The 17,681-nt window shown below is 35.1% G+C and overlaps 1 protein-coding gene across 4 annotated transcripts in view; it reads left to right on the top strand.

Moving 5' to 3' along the window:
- Acap2 (ArfGAP with coiled-coil, ankyrin repeat and PH domains 2) overlaps nucleotides 1-17,681 on the top strand; it is a 116,429-nt gene that overhangs the window by 46,209 nt on the left and 52,539 nt on the right. For all 4 annotated transcript variants that reach the window (XM_070029879.1, XM_070029877.1, XM_070029878.1 and 1 more), the window contains exons 5-8: nucleotides 4,461-4,519; nucleotides 6,633-6,816; nucleotides 10,353-10,397; nucleotides 15,077-15,172. In XM_070029879.1, coding sequence (XP_069885980.1) covers nucleotides 4,461-4,519; nucleotides 6,633-6,816; nucleotides 10,353-10,397; nucleotides 15,077-15,172 — 384 coding nt within the window. The remainder of the gene's footprint in view (nucleotides 1-4,460; nucleotides 4,520-6,632; nucleotides 6,817-10,352; nucleotides 10,398-15,076; nucleotides 15,173-17,681) is intronic.

The raw sequence follows: 17,681 nt of genomic DNA, 5'->3' as shown, positions 1-17,681 counted from the left end.
TGTCCAGTTTTAGATTGCTTTTTTGTTTTTGAGTTGAATGTTTAGAATATTGTCTATCTTCTGACTATTAAGCCCTTGCCAATAGATTTTCTCCATAAATTTTCTTTTTCAGTTTTTCCTTTTTCTTTTTGATGTTTGGGATCTTTTTCATGCCAAAAGTTCATGTTCTATCCCTGAATGGCTTTTTTAGTCCTTCCTTTTTACTTTCCTGATAATGTCATTTGACCATAGACGTTTTAAATTTTGATAAAGCCAAAAGTCCAGTTTTTCTTTTGATGCCTGTTCTTTTACTATCATATATAAGAGAATTAATTTCCAAACACAAGAGAATTTATTTCCAAAAACAATCTCATGAAGTTTTTTTCCACCAAGAATGTTTGGCAGCACTGTTTGACATCTGCTAGGAAGGTACGTTACCATTTGAAACATACCTTAAGCCCCATTTTGCATTTGTTTAAAGTTAGAGTCTTACTGTATGTTAGGGCCAGCCAGCCTGAGCTATGATCTTCCTACTTGTCCTTTATGGTGTTACTGGCAATGACCTATACCACTGTGTTTTTCCCTATAGCTGGGATAATAAGCACTTGCCACCATGATCAGCCATTGGTTGAGATAACTGCAAACATGAATATCTTTTGTATGACTGTCAACATCTCTTTTAATGTGTTCATATTTACCCTTAATGACTTAAGCAGGACATGGAGGGTCCAGCTTGCCTCTGTTCCAGTGTTGACTAGGTGGCTTGTCTGTGACTGGAAGAACCAATGTGTTTGGCACCAGAGCTTGGTGGCTAGAATGGTTGGAGTTGGCTGGGTTCTTTGCAGTCTCTGGAGTCTCTTATTTTCTCCTCCCTCCCTCCATCTCATGTTGCTGGGCTTGAACTTAGGGCCATTTGTGCCATGCCTTAGCCTTATTTTCCAGGTTGTTTTTTGTCTGCATTTGGCTTTTCTCCAGTAATACAGTCAGCCAGTTGGTGTTCAAGGGTCTAAAATCAGTAGGTGTTGCTTCCTATGGCTTAAGAGTCGCATTGTTTTACTTCTGTTGCATTCTTTGGATGAAGTCGAGCTACAGGGTGAGTTCAGATTTGAAAGAATCAGGAGGCAAGTTCTGCCTCTTGGTGAAAGTGTAGCAGGCACCTGTAGAGATAGGAGGAATTACTGGCCTTCTACCACATCTTTTAATACCTAATAAATACCTAATTTTACCAAGTGTTAGGATTCAAGAAAATTCGAGAACCACTGAAGGTGAGATCAGTGATTTTTAGAATGGTCCTTGAACCAATAGCATCAGCATGATTGAATGCTTGCTAGAACTGCAGATTGTCTGAACCCACACATAGTCTCTGTAATCAGAAACTATAAGGCTGAGAGCCAGCAACCTGTTTTAGAACAAGCCTTCCAGGCAATTCTTTGGCACTCTAAAGTTTGAGAACTACTCTTCTAGAGTAAACTGTGTCTTACAGACAAATATAGCTCCTTGCATTTCTTTCTTTCTTTTTCCTGCAAATTTTTATTGGAACACTGCTACCTGCACTTATTTTGTATCATCTATATCTAATTTTGACTTTAATAAAAGGGTTGCATTGTTGTGACAGACTTATCTGGTCTACAAACCTCATATATTTATTACTATGAACTCCTTTTCAGAAGCAGCATGCTGACCTTTGCTCTTGAGGATTTCTTAATTTTTTCCCACTTTTGTGGACTGTATGCCATAACACCTACTGACACCTGTTTTCTGTGTTAGTGAAAGTTATTTAGTGATTTTTCTGTCATTGGTGAATTCTTCTCACTGAAATGTTGATGAATGGGCTACAACCCAGTCTAGTTACAATCAAAATCTTTGGGTTAAGAACCTAGAATGAATTCCTCAGTGCATTCATATATGTAGCCCAGTCTGATCAGGTGGCTTCTTTACTGACATTCTTCTCTGATTTCTGGTATGTCTGAAATTGTTCTATATATTCTACATTTCTAATAAGGTGATACTCAGCAGTCTATTTAGTCATCTCAGCATCTGTATATTAATATTTTCTCCTATTATTTCATTCTGCAACCAATTTGGAAACTCTAGGATTAGAGCAATTTGTCTCAATCTTTTTTCTTTTGTTCTGATCCTTGGGCTTGAACTCAGGAACTGGTTGCTGCCCCTGAACCTTTTTGTGCTCAGGGCTAGTGCTCTACCACTTGAGTCACAGTGCCACTCCCGGCTTTTTCTAAGTAGTTTATTGGTATGTCTCAATATTTAGTTAACAATATCACCTGGAAAACTTGCTAAAAATATGGAAAGATCTCAGTCTTCTACAAATCTTTGTCATTTGTATTTTCTATTAACTTTTTTCTTTCTTTCCTCCACTCTCTTCCCTTATGGCCTTTCTCCTCCTCTACCTTCTTCCTCTGTTTTTTGGACAAAGTCTCGTTGTTGTCCAGGCTGGCTGTAAACTTTCAATCCTCTTGCTTCAACTACTTGAGGACTGAGATTACCAGTGTGTGCCACAATGCTCCATACTCTCCTAACTTTCTGTGTGATTTTGATATAAATCTAAGCCACTGGGAAGCCATTAGTTTAGAGAAATTGATAATTACAGGTAGAGTAGAACAAATAATAAGCATTTATTTAATACTTGTTAGTAATTTTTCCTAGTGATTGCAAAGGAAAGTCTTGATTTACTGTCTTCTCTGGTATGTCTTTTTAAAAGTAGTATTTAACAGGTTTCCAACTTTCATGCATGATTTTGCACATATATTTATCAGCTTTTAGACATTAATGAACTGACTTTTAAAAGGAAGAAATGATTTTAATTTTAAATTGTAGTTCCATAATAACTGGTAATGTTGAACATATTTCTCCCCATTCATACACCTTTTTTGGTAAAATGCTATTTTTAATTGTTGATATTATTATTACTAAATTTTAAAAAGTTTTTTTCTAGCCTACATTCCATATGTATCTTTTCAGATATGTTTTACACATACTTTCTTTTAGGGGTTGGCTTGCTTTTTCCTTTTTAGAAGCGACATCTTTTGAAGTACTATAGTTTTAAATTTGGGTGAATTGTGGGTGTTTTTGGTTTGTTCTTTAAGTGTTCATATAACCACAGTTCACTAAGATTTTATTTATGCTAATTTGTAGATGTGTAAGCCTATGACCCATTTAGAGCTAAGTTTTGAGATGTTCCACAGTAAGTGAACATCTTCCCTCCCACCCCCCTATATGGCTTTCCAAATTTTTGTTCCGTAAGTGAACATCTTCCCTCCCACCCCCCTATATGGCTTTCCAAATTTTTGTTCCATCAGTCTTTGTTTATTAACTTATCCCTATTTATAGTTCTTGAGCTGAGTATATAGTATAGCTCAGTGATTGCACACTTGCCTAGCAGGTGCAAAGCCCTGTATCCTAGTATTGATTTTAAAAAAGGAAAAGAAAAACTATGACTTGAACTTATGAGTAGGTTATTTCTGTTTCATTGATCTTTTGGCTATCTTTATGCTTGCTAGACAGGCATTCTATCCCATGAGCCATTCTCCAGCCCTTTTTAGCATTAGTTACTTTTTAGATAAGGTGTATCTCCTTTTGCTAGAACTGATCTAGATCATTATTTTCCTGCCTACCCATATTCACATAATTGGGACACAGGCAAGAGCTACCACACTCAACTTATTTGTTGAGATAGTTCCTACTAACTTTTTACCCTGACTGGATTTTAATCACAGCCTTCCCAACCAGCAACTCCCAAGGAGCTATGATTAGAAGTATGTACCTTGCTGACTGATAGGTTCTTTTTTTCCTGTTCATCTTACTCTTCTTCAAACTAAGAATGAATTATTCTGTAAATTATTAAAGTACTTGCAATTTCCATGTAAAGTCCTGTGAAACTTAGCCATACTTAAAACGGTCCTTGTTAAGTATCATTTAAGAGGGACAAAAGAATTATTTTTATTTCTAATTGCAACCATCCTTTAACCTAAAGCACTATTTAAGGTTTACTTGAATTTCAAACATACAACATTTAAATACACAGTCTTCCCAAATGAGTAACACTTGACTAGGCTGTGAGGCAGTTTTGTTGGAGTTTACATTTGTGGTGCTTCAATATATCAGACTAAAAAATATCTATTGTGGATGGGTGGGGGGGTTCTATTACTCATTTTACCTACTGAAGCCTGAATTACAATAAAGAAAATTGGTTGCCTTTCTGTGTGAGAATTCTATTTCAACATTAAAACAGATTTGATTTTTTTTTCTGTAAATAGAAAGAAGTTCATTTTTGAGGATAAAACTGGCTTAAATTTAGTTTTAGGTTCTTTTTTAAATTCTTACATATTTGATGGTCTTCAGTAAGAAGGAATTTCGGTATTATTAGAATTGGAGTACTGGTGAAATGATGTGGTATTTATAGAACTACAGTAAAATTATTTGTTTACTTTTCTAATCACCCAATGTTACATTTTGTCTTTTAGATACTGTTTGACCAAACTCAGAGATCAATTAAGGCACAACTTCAGAATTTTGTTAAAGAGTAAGTCATTTAACAGTGAAGAGCAAAGAAAAGTGACTGGTTAATGATGTCATCTGGGAATTGATATTTTTTGAAATTATGGATCATGAATTTCTGAAAATATTGGAGGTCTTTGTTTACTTTGTGATATGTGCATTGTATTTCTTCCTAAGTTCTTCTGCATGGGAATCAGATTTCATGTCTGTCATTGGATTCCTTATAGTTTGTTTCATGAGCATGTATTCAAATATATAGCTAGAGTTGTTATAGGTTTAATAAACATTTAAAAAATATACACAAAAATCTACTGGCCTTTTGAAATGAAACCCAAAGGTAGTTGAAATACTGTTAGGTATTATAGTTGGAACTAAGTTTTGTCTAGTCTGGATATGTTATTTTCTTTGAAGAGAAGATAGTTTAGAGAATGACTCACGGAAGTTCATGTTTTGTTATTGTGAATCTTTTGTGCCAGATTCATCATGTTTTGTAGTGAAATAAAAGTGAGTTAGACTTTTAAAAAGTCTAAACTTTCAAATGAGATAAGTTCCCTTTTTCACATTAGTAATTTTGTTTTTCCTCTTGTAATTCCTAACTGAGAATATAAAGAACTGAAGAAAAAGTTTATTGTGCTGTATTATTAGAGATGTTATACATATTATAAAACTGCAAGTAGTGACAGATCTTATTAACAACATAATGCATTTTTGTTTTCAGTGTTGAGCATTAAACTTGGCCTCACACATGCTAGGCAAGCATTCTACCAGTGAGCTCCAACTTTAGCCCAGTAGGTTAGAATTTCTCCTGAATATCAAGTTTCATAGATTGTTTCAGAGGTGTGTGTGCATTTTTTTGTGATTTTTTTTTGTGTGTGTGTGTGTGTCGGTCGTGGGGCTTGAACTCTGGGCCTGGGCGCTGTCCCTCAGCTCTTCAGCTCAAGGTGAGCGCTCTACCACTTGAGCTACAGCGCCACTTCCAAGGTGTGTGTGCATTTTAAGACTTACTTGTGTTTACCTTTCAACCCATTAATTTCCTCTGAGAAGATACAGATATTGTTCCCCTTCCCTTTGCTCTCTTTCTCTTCCTTCTCCCCTCCCCTCTCCCTTCCCGTCTTCCTTCTTCTCATCTTTATCCTCTCCTTTCCCCTCCACTGTACTCAGGCTTGAGCTTACTACCTCAACCCCAGGGCATTGGGCTTGCTTGGCTCTCATGCTCATGGCTAGCTCTCTACTATTTGAGTCATACCTCCATTCTACAGTTTTTCTGGTTGAGATGGAATCTTACAGACTTTACTGCCTGAGGTGACTTTGAACCTTGATCCTCCAGGTTCTCAGCCTCATTGAATAGCTAATATTGAAATCCTTAACCAACGGTGCCTGACTAATATTGTTTCTCAAAGTAAGGTTTGTAAACTACCTATAGAAGTAAAATCAAAGGTGTGTCTACAAGGCCTCTCAAATTTTTTGAGACTTGTCATAGCACTTCCAAGTACTTTCATAATTTACAGAATGACTTCATTCACAATTTGAACTAGAGTGAGATAAAAAGGAAGAAAGATCAATACTCAATTAATAAATTATAATCTTTAGGAAAATCTTTGGGAAAATGCCTTGGAATTTGTATTTTATACAGGTGTTCAAGTAGTGATTCTGTATATACTTCTGTTTAAAAAAATCATTTGGTTAGATAATGGTACATGTCACTGATGTCATTTAAAAAAAACTTCCTTTTTCTGTTAATTGGATTATTTACATTTTTACATAGATTTAAATAATGAAATGTTAGCTCACTGTGTCAGGATTTGTATATTCAGGTTGATCATCCATAAGCCAAAAAATACGAAGTTTAAAATGCTCCAGATCTGAAACACGAAACCTTTTGAGCTCTGGGGTATTAGATTTTTGGATTTTGGAGTATACAACCAGAATTCTAAACAAATATTACCAAATCCAAACAAAAACTCCATGATCTGCCCAGGTGTATCAAATAAGGTGTATTTAACCTGTAATTGAAAAATAATATAGTTTTGTTATAGTTTTCATTGCTCAGTGAAACAAATGACCAGAGATATGTTAGAATTCTGAGGTTATTTTGCCAAAATTTTCAAAGGCTCACTTATTTTTTTAAAAATTTTTAGGGATCTTAGAAAATTCAAAGATGCCAAAAAACAGTTTGAAAAAGTCAGTGAAGAAAAAGAAAATGCATTAGTAAAAAATGCCCAAGTACAAAGAAACAAGCAACATGAAGTTGAAGAAGCTGCAAACATTCTGACAGCAACAAGAAAATGTTTTCGACACATAGCTTTAGACTATGTCCTTCAGGTATCTTACATGTTTGAAATATTATTACTCTATGTATGGTTACCCCCATAAAATAAATACTATTAAAATGGAAAGGTAAGTATTCTGTTTTGTTTTTGGGAGACAGAATCTCGCTATATTATAGCCTAGGTAGGATTCAAACTTGAGATACTCTTGCCTTAGCCTCCCCAGTGCTGAGATTACAGATGTGCACTACCATGTTCAGTGGAAAACCTGATATTTTGTGGGGACAAGTCATCAGTCTTTTTTGTGTGTGTATGTGTGTATGCATTTAGATAGGTGTATGGACACATATGCCTTTGTTTGATTAATCTCTCTTTGTTTTCCTTCTTGTGATGACCATCCAACCCAGGGCCTTGTGCATGCTAGGCATGTGCTCTGACATTTTGCTACATCCCTAGCTCATGGGTAAAGTTCCCTTTAGGTGGCTCTGATTTTGACCAGGCAAACACTCCAGTTTGGTTGCAGAACAGTTTTTCTCTTCTTTTAACATCTCTCATTTTAAAGTTGCTATGTCCATTTGATTAATACTTGATATTAGCCTCATGGTATTGCCATGTTTTACTGGCAATAGTAAAAAATAATTTTTAATTATTATAAGTGATAACTTATAATAGACTTTTTTGACACATTAAAGAATTCTATTGAAGGATAAAACTAGAGTTTGACTTAGGACCTCATCATGCTTGCTAGGTAAATGTTGTACAACTTGAGACACTCTCCCAGTACAACCCTCTACCCCCAGTGTTTGAACTCAGGTCCTTATGCATACTAAGCAAGTACTCTACCACTGAGCTTATACTGAGCTCTGGTGATTATTTCTTTATAGTAGATATTTAAGGCTCACTGTTATTACTAAATCAAACCTATTTCTAGAAATAGTGTTCTGATGTTTTGCCAGAAGGTACAGCTTTTTCTTTTTGTACAGTGTGTAATTGAAACTAGTGTGAACGTGATAGATCTCCAAAGGAATTTGAAACTTGTGATAATGAAGGTAGAACGTTTTATTTAAAATGCATATGATGTGTTTTTATGTATCATGCATTTAGATGTTAAAAGCTTTAAAGCTTAGGGAATGGTCTTTTCTGAATCTTACTTTATAAAACTGCAGTGTTATCTCAGAGATTGTGGACCAACTTTCCCTCTCCCTCTGTCTCTTCTGTCCGGCCCTCCTTTTCTCTTTTCCTTCTTCTTTCCTTTCTCCCCTTCAACTTTCCTCCCTTCCTTTCTCTTTCTCTCCTTTCCTCTCTCCCCTACTCTCTCTTCTCTTATACAGGTACTGAAGCTTGAACTCAGGCTATTCTTTTTTTTCCTCAGGTCTTGTACTCTATGTTTTAGCCATACCTCTGCTTCTGGCTTTTTGCTGGCTAATTGGTGAGAGAGTCTCAGGGACTTTCCTGGTTTTGAATCGAGATCCTCAGATATCAGCCTCCTGTGTAGCTAGTATGAATCTTTCTTTAAAAAGTCTACTAAACTGTGCAGAAATTAGTGATTAAAAACCACTTAGGTAACTTTGCAAAAACACAATATGAATTTTGTTTTTTTTCTAGTAAGTGGGAAGAGAAACATTTTTAAAAATACAGTATATTATACAGGTTTTCAGCATAGTTTAGTTAAGTCTGCCTTTCATTCATATCCTTTCCTGCTTTAGGATGAGCTGTGAGCCTTCCTAACAGGACACTGAATGAATGACCTATGTAGAGTCCTTATTTATTAGACATATTCTAGTTTTAGCCACCTTGGCTCTTCTACTCTACGGAAAAGATAGAACATACGCATCCTCCTTCTTGAAATATCCATTTGTCTTCATTATCTGAAATTAGTTTCTCCTAAGTTCTGTTTCTTTTCAATTTGTGCCATGGGCTTTTCTCCTTTGTCTGCCTTTCCTTTTCCTTTTTAAGTCTTGTATTTTATTCTACTCTTTTCTTTATTATTTTCTGACATTTTCATCATGGCCCTTGTGTAAATTACCACTTGTACATAGATGACAAAATCTATTTTCTCTGAGTTCTTCATTTTCATTTAAACAATAGGCTATTTGCAACCTCTGCTCTTTTTCAGATCATATGAAGTTAATGTTTGAATTCTCAAAACTGAGTAGTGTTTAAAACAGATGTACAAAAGAAACCAATGCTTAAAGAAACATCATTTAGATTTATATTGGTCTGTTTTTGTTTTCTAGTCAGTACTTTACTATTATAAGATAGGCAGAGAAATTAGTGGCATGGACATTAAGTAAGATTCTGACATTGGCCTCAAGAGTTTATGATTCTTTTTACGTGCAAACATTTTTTTCATTAATAAGTTGATATGTGATTACTGACAAAAATGTTGAAAATGCAATTTTTAGAGATGAGAAATGCTATAAAAGGCTATTCTCTTAATTTATTGAGTTTTTTAGTAACCTTAATTAAAATATTAGGAACCATTACTTTATTTAACAAATATTTATTTAGGGGGCTGGGAAGGTGGCTCAGTGGTAGAGTGCTTGCCTTGCATGCCTGAGGCCCTGGGTTCGATTCCTCAGTACCACATAAGCAAAAAAAAAAGCCGGAAGTGGTGCTGTGGCTCAAGTGGTAGAGCACTAGCCTTGAGCTGAAGAGCTGAGGGACAGCGCCCAGGCCCAGAGTTCAGGCCCCACGACCGGACCCAAAAAAAAAAGAAAAAAAAGAAAAAAAAAACAAATATTTATTTAGTGCTTACTATGTTTGCTTGGGGACTGGAGATGAGAAAAAGGCAACCTTTAACTTTGGAACTCAGTTTTTAGGGAACAATTAGAAAACATAAGGTACCTATAAATGCTGTGAGTAAACTTAAATGGGTATGATATTGTGTTAATACCTTTGTGAGGAGGTGTTATTGAAGGAGAGACTTGATTAGATGAGAATAGCCTCATGTACACCAAGTTATAACCTAACAGCTAGTACAAAGTCACTAAGGCAACGTCATGGCTAGAGCACAGACAGAAGTAATAGAAAACCAGGTCAGAGAGAGAGGGAAGAGCCACATCATATTGGGCCTTGTTGGTAGTTATGAGGGTTTTAAACTATAGGTAACAGGATTTTACTTACATCTTATAAATACCACTCTGGTACCTGTGTTGAGAATGTAATAAAGAGAGTCAGAAGGGAAGCAGAATCTAGTTCATATCCTGTTACAACAGTCCAGAAAAGATATGATGGTGGTCAACTGATGAGAATTTGTATTTACGCTCTATGTTGAACCTTAATGTACTGCAGACAAGGGAGGTGGAGAAAAGATATATACTCCTTCAGAATTCAAGTGTCAAAATAGTTCTATCACTACAACTTATAATTTTAATGGACATATATACCTTGAGATCAAAATCATTTGAGAATTTCTTTGGCACGTTTCGCTTAACTCTTTTGGGAAAAAAAGAGAAAAAGGTCAAAAGATGAAAAACAGGCTTTACTTACATTTTGTTAAAGCCACTTGAATAAGCAAGTTTTACACTATTGTATTAGGAATTAGTTTTGAAAAAGCCTGAATAATTAACCAAATGTATTTTTCTTCAGATTAATGTTCTTCAATCAAAAAGAAGATCAGAAATCCTAAAATCAGTAAGATATCAACTGAAATATTTAAAAATGTTAATATGAAATGATACATATTATAGTAGCTAGTATGTATATATTCTCAGTTCATGATTGTTCTTCTTTTTGAGCTTTCGTTTCTCATATCTTGTCTTCATGTTATGGTTGTGTGTATCTTCTTTACTCTGAGCTCCATAAAAATAAACTTTGTACTGATTACTTCTGTTTTTATTTTCTATTACCTTAATATATTCTTGCACATACACACTAGGTATCTAGTACTATTTGGCAAATGACTGAAAATGATGGTTGTAAACATCTGTGAATATTTGTTTTGAACTTCATGTAAACAAAATACTAGCCAGGAACCAGTAGCTCAAGCTTGTAATCCTAGCAACTGAGGAGGCTGAGATCTGAGGATCACAGTTCAAAGCCATCCCAGGCAGCAAAAGTCCATGAGACTCTAATTGACAATAAAACTTACCAAAAAGTCAGAAGTAGAGCTGTCGTTCAAATGATATCGTATTAGTCTTGAGCAGAAAAGCTCAGGGATACCATGCCTAAATCCTGAGTTCAAGCCCCAGTACCCACGTGTGCATGTGCTCTCTCTCTCTCTCTCTCTCTCACACACACACACACACACACACACACACACACGCACACACACACAAATACTATCACACTTAGGTTTTGAATTTTCTCTCATCTATAGTCACTAAAATTTTTTCTCTGCAACTTCATTTATAGTATTTATAATTTATATTTGGTTATATGCATTATTATTATTACTATTATTAGTTGTAGAGCTTGAATTCAGCATCTAGACACTGTACCTGAGGTCTTTCACGCAAGGCTAGCACTCTACCACTTTAAGCCATGGTGCCACTGCCAGTTTTCTGGGGCTTAATTGGATATGATAGTCTCATGGACTTTCCTGCCTGGGCTGGCTTTGAACTGCAATCCTCAGATCTCAGCCTCCTGAGTAACTAGGATTACAGGGGTGAGCCACCAGTGCCCTGTTGATTATATGTGTTATTTAGACTTTAAAAGTACTTAGGTTTGGGGCTGGGAAGGTGGCTCAGTGGTAGAGTGCTTTTCTTGCGTGTGTGAGGCCATGGGTTCGATTCCTCAGCACCACATAAGCAGAAAAAGCCAGAAGTGGTGCTGTGGCTCAAGTGGTAGAGTGCTAGCCTTGAGGTGAAGAGCTGAGGGACAGCGCCCAGGCCCAGAGTTCAGGCCCCATGACTGGCAAAAAAAAAAAAAAAAAAAAAGTATTTAATAGTAACATCACATCTGGTGACATTTTTCCTTAAGACTGATTATGTGACAGCTTTTGAGTTTCTTTTGTGTGCAGTTACAAAACCGTTGGAGGTTTGCTTTTATTTACTCTTTTCCCCCTGAATCTTTTTTTTTTTTTTTTTTACCACTGATGACAGGGATTTTTTATTTACCCCCTCCCCCCTTTTGGTCTTAGGGCTAACAAGGAAGTGAGCAGGGATGTGGAATTATATGGCATATTACACTCTTTCTTATTTTGAGAACCTTCAAAATAATTTCTCCTCTTAATTTCTTTGCAGTTTTGTTTCCCTTAGGCTGTGCTTAAATTACTTTGGATTCTTGTCTTCATCTTGTTCTTGCTTTTTCTTAAATTTTATGTTAATCTTCATGTCATACCTTATTAGGTAGTATAATATAGTTAAGTTATGCTTACTAATATATATATATTTATTTCTCCCTCTCATGTTCTCTAGATTGAGTGTAATGGGTGGGACTAATATTTAGTGATTACTTTTGTGAACAGTTAAAATTCTTTTTAAAATTTTCTAATTTTATTGTTGCTTTTGAGGCAGCATCTCATTGTATAGCTTAAGCTGGCATCAACTTCGAGATGGTTGTGGTTTTTTAAAAAAATTTTTGTGGAGGGCTGGGAAGGTGGCTCAGTGGTAGAGCGTTTGCCTTGCATGCATGAGGCCCTGGGTTTGATTCCTCAGCACCACATAAGTAAAAAGAAAAAAAAAAAGCCGGAAGTGGCGCAGTGGCCCAAGTGGTAGAGCGCTACCCTTGAGCTGAAGAGCTGAGGGACAGCACCCCAAAAAAATTTTTTTTGGGGGGAATCATGGGGCTTTACCTCATGACCTGGTCGTTGTCCCTAAGCTCTTTTGCTCAAGGCTAATGTTCTACCACTTTGAACCACAGTGCCCCTTCTCATACTCAAGATACTTCTGTCTCAACCTCTGGAGTACTGGGATTTCAGGTGTGCACTATAACCCCCAGCAGTGAGCAGCCAAATTCTAGCATGTGACTATATAGGGATATACAGCTAGCTGATAAATAACATAGGTGCATAGGCTATGTTGTCAACCAAGTCCAGGTAAGAAGAAAGCAGCAGACAGCCAAATATATAAATGAATGGTGATGGCTATTTTCTAGGAAAACTTTATATATGTGCATGAAATGTTTATACTATGTGTTTTTCTCATTTTTTTAAATGATTTAAAATCTAAAAGTCATTTTTAGCCCAAAAGCTATGACAAAATAGGTGATGGTAGGTCTAGATGTAGTTTGGAGGTCATAACTTGCTCACCCGAAATATACCATAAATTACCCTCATTTATTAATGTAATTTAAAATAATTTCCATGTTTTTGTCATTAAGGTTGTTATAATGATTATTCTTATGTATCATCTGATTATTGCTAGGGGAGATTTATAAATAAGAGATTACCTATAAATTTTAACATTGAAAAGGAAAACTATTGTTAAATTTCAAGAGTTGTACAATAGTTTCACTACCAATGAGTGAGATTCAGTGAACATTTCTCCATTAACCTTACCAATAGTGAGTATTACAGTCTCCTCCCATGCCACTTGATGGATATAGATGGGATTAATTTTGTATCTTATTAATAACAAATTAGTTTGAACTTTTTTCTATTTTTGTGTCTGTTGGAGTGTGTCAGTTTTTCATAATGACAACATCTAAGATTATCCTTAATCATGTGTTTTTTCCTAGTTTATCATTTTTTTTTTTTTTTTTTTGTCGGTCGTGGGGCTTGAACTCTGGGCCTGGGCGTTGTCCCTCTGCTCTTCAGCTCAAGGCGAGCGCTCTACCACTTGAGCTACAGCGCCACTTCCGGTTTTCTGGTGGTTTATTGGAGATAGGAGTCTCAGGGTCTTTCTTGCCCGGGCTGGCTTTGAACCGCGATCCTCAGATCTCAGCCTCCTGAGTAGCTAGGATTACAGGCGTGAGCCACCAGCGCCCGGCAGTTTATCATTTTTAATATGACTAGTGTGCCATTTTTTCCTTTTGTCAGTTGTGGGGCTTGAACTCAGAGCCTAGGGCCTGTCCTTGAGCTTTTTTGCTCAAGGCTAGCATACTTCCACTTTGAACCACAGCTTCACTTCCAGTTTTCTCCACTTCCAGTTTTCTGGGGACTAATTTGAGATAAGAGGCTCACTGACTGCTTGAGATGGTTTTGAACTGTGATCCTCAGATCTTAGCCTCTTAAGCAGCTAGGATTACAGGCATGAGCCACCAGTGACTAGTATGTCTTTTAATGTATAGATGCTTTATATTATATATATATATATATATATAAAGTCTATATATATATATAATCGTACTGTTAGTTCCTCTTCACTTTTATAATTCAATGTTTTTAATTATATTAAAAAACCCCTGTTATTATTTAATTCTAGCATAATTTTACTTTTGTGAGTTTTATCCTTTAATCTTTGTGTTGCATTTAATCAGCCATTATTCCAGAAGCTTTTTTGTAGAATTACTGAATATTATGAACCTTCTTTTTAAAAAGTATATTTTTATTATCTTTAAGTTATTGTACAAAGGAGTTTCCATTCAACAAAACAGTTTAAGAAACTTTGACCTAATTTAGATATTAGAGAAATAGATATCTTCTTGCTAAAAATAAAATCAGTATCATATAATTCTTTCAATATTAACATTTAATTGTATATTTCCTTCCCATATGAGAACTTAATAAAAATAAGTGACTTTTCTTTCATAAGTGAGTAAAATACAAAAAAAATCTGGGAAAAAACTCAACCCTTAATATCCTTTTTGGAGTTGTGGAATGAATATAAAGAAACTTCCACACTGGCAAAGTATTTACTCATTATTTGTAACAACAACAACAACAAACCCCAAATGATTATATATGCTCCTATTTTAGTTTTCACTTCGTGATCTAGTAAGCTGCAGAGTGAGTGGTTTGTGAGTTGTTGAGAGTTTTATGTTTCTTCTTCTCTTAAGTGTTACTTCCTTACTTCCTTAGTTTTCTTGGAACACAATATACCTCAGAATACCTAAGATGATAGTGTGGTTGCTGAAAATGTGGTTAGTTGATATCATCTATATCAATTTCTATCATCTAGATACAGTCCAAACAACTAAAATTTAGGTCATTGTTAATTTAAAGTTTAAGTCAACAAATTAAAGAATTTAAATTTAACTTTTAAAATTTAAAAAGAAATTATTTTTTCCAGTTTTTTACAATTATCACATGCATAAAAAATTACTGTTTAATTTAAAATAGATCTAATACTTTGGACTCTTATGGAAAAAATTTAAAACATTAAACAGGATAAAACTTTAAAATATTGACCTAGGAATTTTATATTTTATAAAATTTTCAAATATTTTTCTAGGAATGGGTTTAAAGTTGGTGATCTTTTTCTCCCTATTAGATGTTATCCTTTATGTATGCCCATTTGGCCTTCTTTCATCAAGGATATGATCTCTTTAGTGAACTTGGGCCCTACATGAAAGATCTTGGAGCACAGGTAATCTTGAACTATATTTCTTGATTTTATATTAGTTATATTTTAAAAGAAATTTATCATGTTAGCTAATTTGATGTTTCATTTACTTAATGAAAATTCAGCCATCTAGTTTATTTATCTATGGGCTAAATATATTTACCAAAAATGATAGTAAAGGTAAAAATAGCCTATCTTATAGATTTTATATGACGGAACCAAAAACTGGGTGGCATATATCTGTGATTCTGTTACTCAAGGAAGCTGAGACTGGATGCTTTCAGTTTTGAGACTGACCAGCCAGGTCTACATAGTAACTTTGGGGCCAGTCTGATCTACATAGCAAGATTCTATCTCAAAACATTCCCCAATACCCACACACAGCCCCTACACATGCAAAATTTATATTTATAGTACATGTTGCTGGATTTTTCTAGTTTCTTACATTTGAATAATTGAGATACTGTCCTAGTTTGCTTTTCATTTGAATTATAGCACATTTCTATTTTAAAAGAATTTCATTTTGCTATGTTGATAATGAAATTATAGCAATTTAGGACTATACCATTTCTATGTCCTTTTTCATTTTATACAGAGGCATTTGAGTATGTGTCTGTGTGATTTTATATTTAAACATATATATATATATACATATATATACACACACTGAATACACATAGACATACACAAGAATTTTATATATATGAATTTCACCGTGTTCAGATTATTTTCCACATCTGAGTAGCATTTTGTAGTGGAACTTCCCTCTTTACTCTCTCCCCCTTCTCCCCCCATATTGAGATTTGGGCTGAGAACCTTGTTCATGCTTGTCAAGTGCTCTACTCTATCCCCTTCCTGAGAACAGGGTGGGGTCATTGATTGATAGGTTTTCTTGATTTAATATTGTCAATTTTTAGGTAGTTTTTTTTCCCCAAGGTGGTTTATTTTTTGAGGCACAGGAATAAAGGATGGAAAATAGAATTAAGGAAATAAGATACAAATGTAAATGGATTCAGAATTGTGTTTACTGATAAAAAAGTATATGTAGATGGTGTGTGTGTGTGTGTGTGTGTGTGTGTGTGTGTGTGTGTGTGTGTGTGTGTTGAGCTATTACGGAAGACATATGTTTTTAATTACACACACACACACACACACACACACACACACACACACACACACACACACACACACACACACACACACACACACACACACACACACACACACACACACACACACACACACACACACACACACACACACACACACACACACACACACACACACACACACACATAATTCTGGGTTTTTTGGTCTCTGTTGAATTTAATCTATTAAAAGAAACCAGCAAGTCACCAAACTGTTAATCTCTGTTAAAAGTCTGTTTGAAATCAGTTGAGATTGTGTTTATTTGCAAGTGAGAAAACAGAATAGTGATAGTTTAAAAAGGTAGAAATATAGTTCTTTTTTTTCTTTCTTTTTTTCTTAATAAGTTTTGTATTGTGAAAATACCATACAGAGGAAATACAGTTCTTCAATGTAAAAAATACAAAGCAAAATATTATGACTATTTGATTCTCAAGGACTCAGGCTTGCTATATCCTTTGAGTTTGTTTCATGGTTCAAAGTAGTTAATAAAGCTCTCACATTCCAACTAGCAGGAAGGAGGAAAGGGGAAAGACACATTCTGTTTCCTTAAGGACATCTGGAAATTGTATGTTATTTCTGTGTACATTCTAACGAGCAGTGTTAGTCACAAAGTCATACACACTTCAGGGAAACCTGGAAAATACAGCTTTGATGCCAGAATGTGGTCTGCTAAAATATGACCTTTCTGGTCATGAGAACAAGTAGCCTTATTTACCACTTAGAGAAGGGTCAGGGTTTTGTAGAAATCAGTAGATAGCATATGTAGCCCAGTCATGAGGGAAGGTAAGACTTTTCTATGTGATTTTGGCCTATCAAACATTAGATTACACTCTCATTTTAATATAATTTGTAAATCAAATTGCAATTGACTAGTTGAAATATTTATATATTTTAAAGTTTTATTAATTGCTTTTATAATATTTTCCCCCCTCAAATGTCAAATGTTTTCAGGCCTTTGTAATAACTAATAATGCCCATAGTGTTTAATGGATATTATATCTTTGCTATAAATAGCTAGTTAGGATTTTTGTTAGAAATTTAGTTGGTAAATAATAGAATCTAAAACTCTGGAGTGATATTCATTTATTGTTACTATTGGGAGATTGGGTTGTCTTCTTGCTGTGTTGCTTAAGTGATCCTCTTGCCTCAGCCTCCCAAGTGCTGGGAATATAGGCATGTGCTGCCTGCCACCCAGCTCATGATTTTTTTTTTAACTATCTTTTATTTGGTCATTTTTTCTACATTTAGATTTGATTGTAACAGTCAACTTGAAGACTTGAAGCCTCTTGAGTGATAGGAAGTATCTGTTAATATTAATTTGTGAGGGTTGACTAGACTTGTTTAGCTGAACTACCCTTTGCCATTTGGGGGTCACCAGTGTCTC

Source organism: Dipodomys merriami, unplaced genomic scaffold (genome assembly GCF_024711535.1).
Source record: "Dipodomys merriami isolate MVZ:Mamm:240054 unplaced genomic scaffold, mDipMer1.0.p SCAF_2, whole genome shotgun sequence".
Taxonomy (NCBI): domain Eukaryota; kingdom Metazoa; phylum Chordata; class Mammalia; order Rodentia; family Heteromyidae; genus Dipodomys; species Dipodomys merriami.
This window is presented reverse-complemented; position numbering and strand designations above follow the sequence as displayed.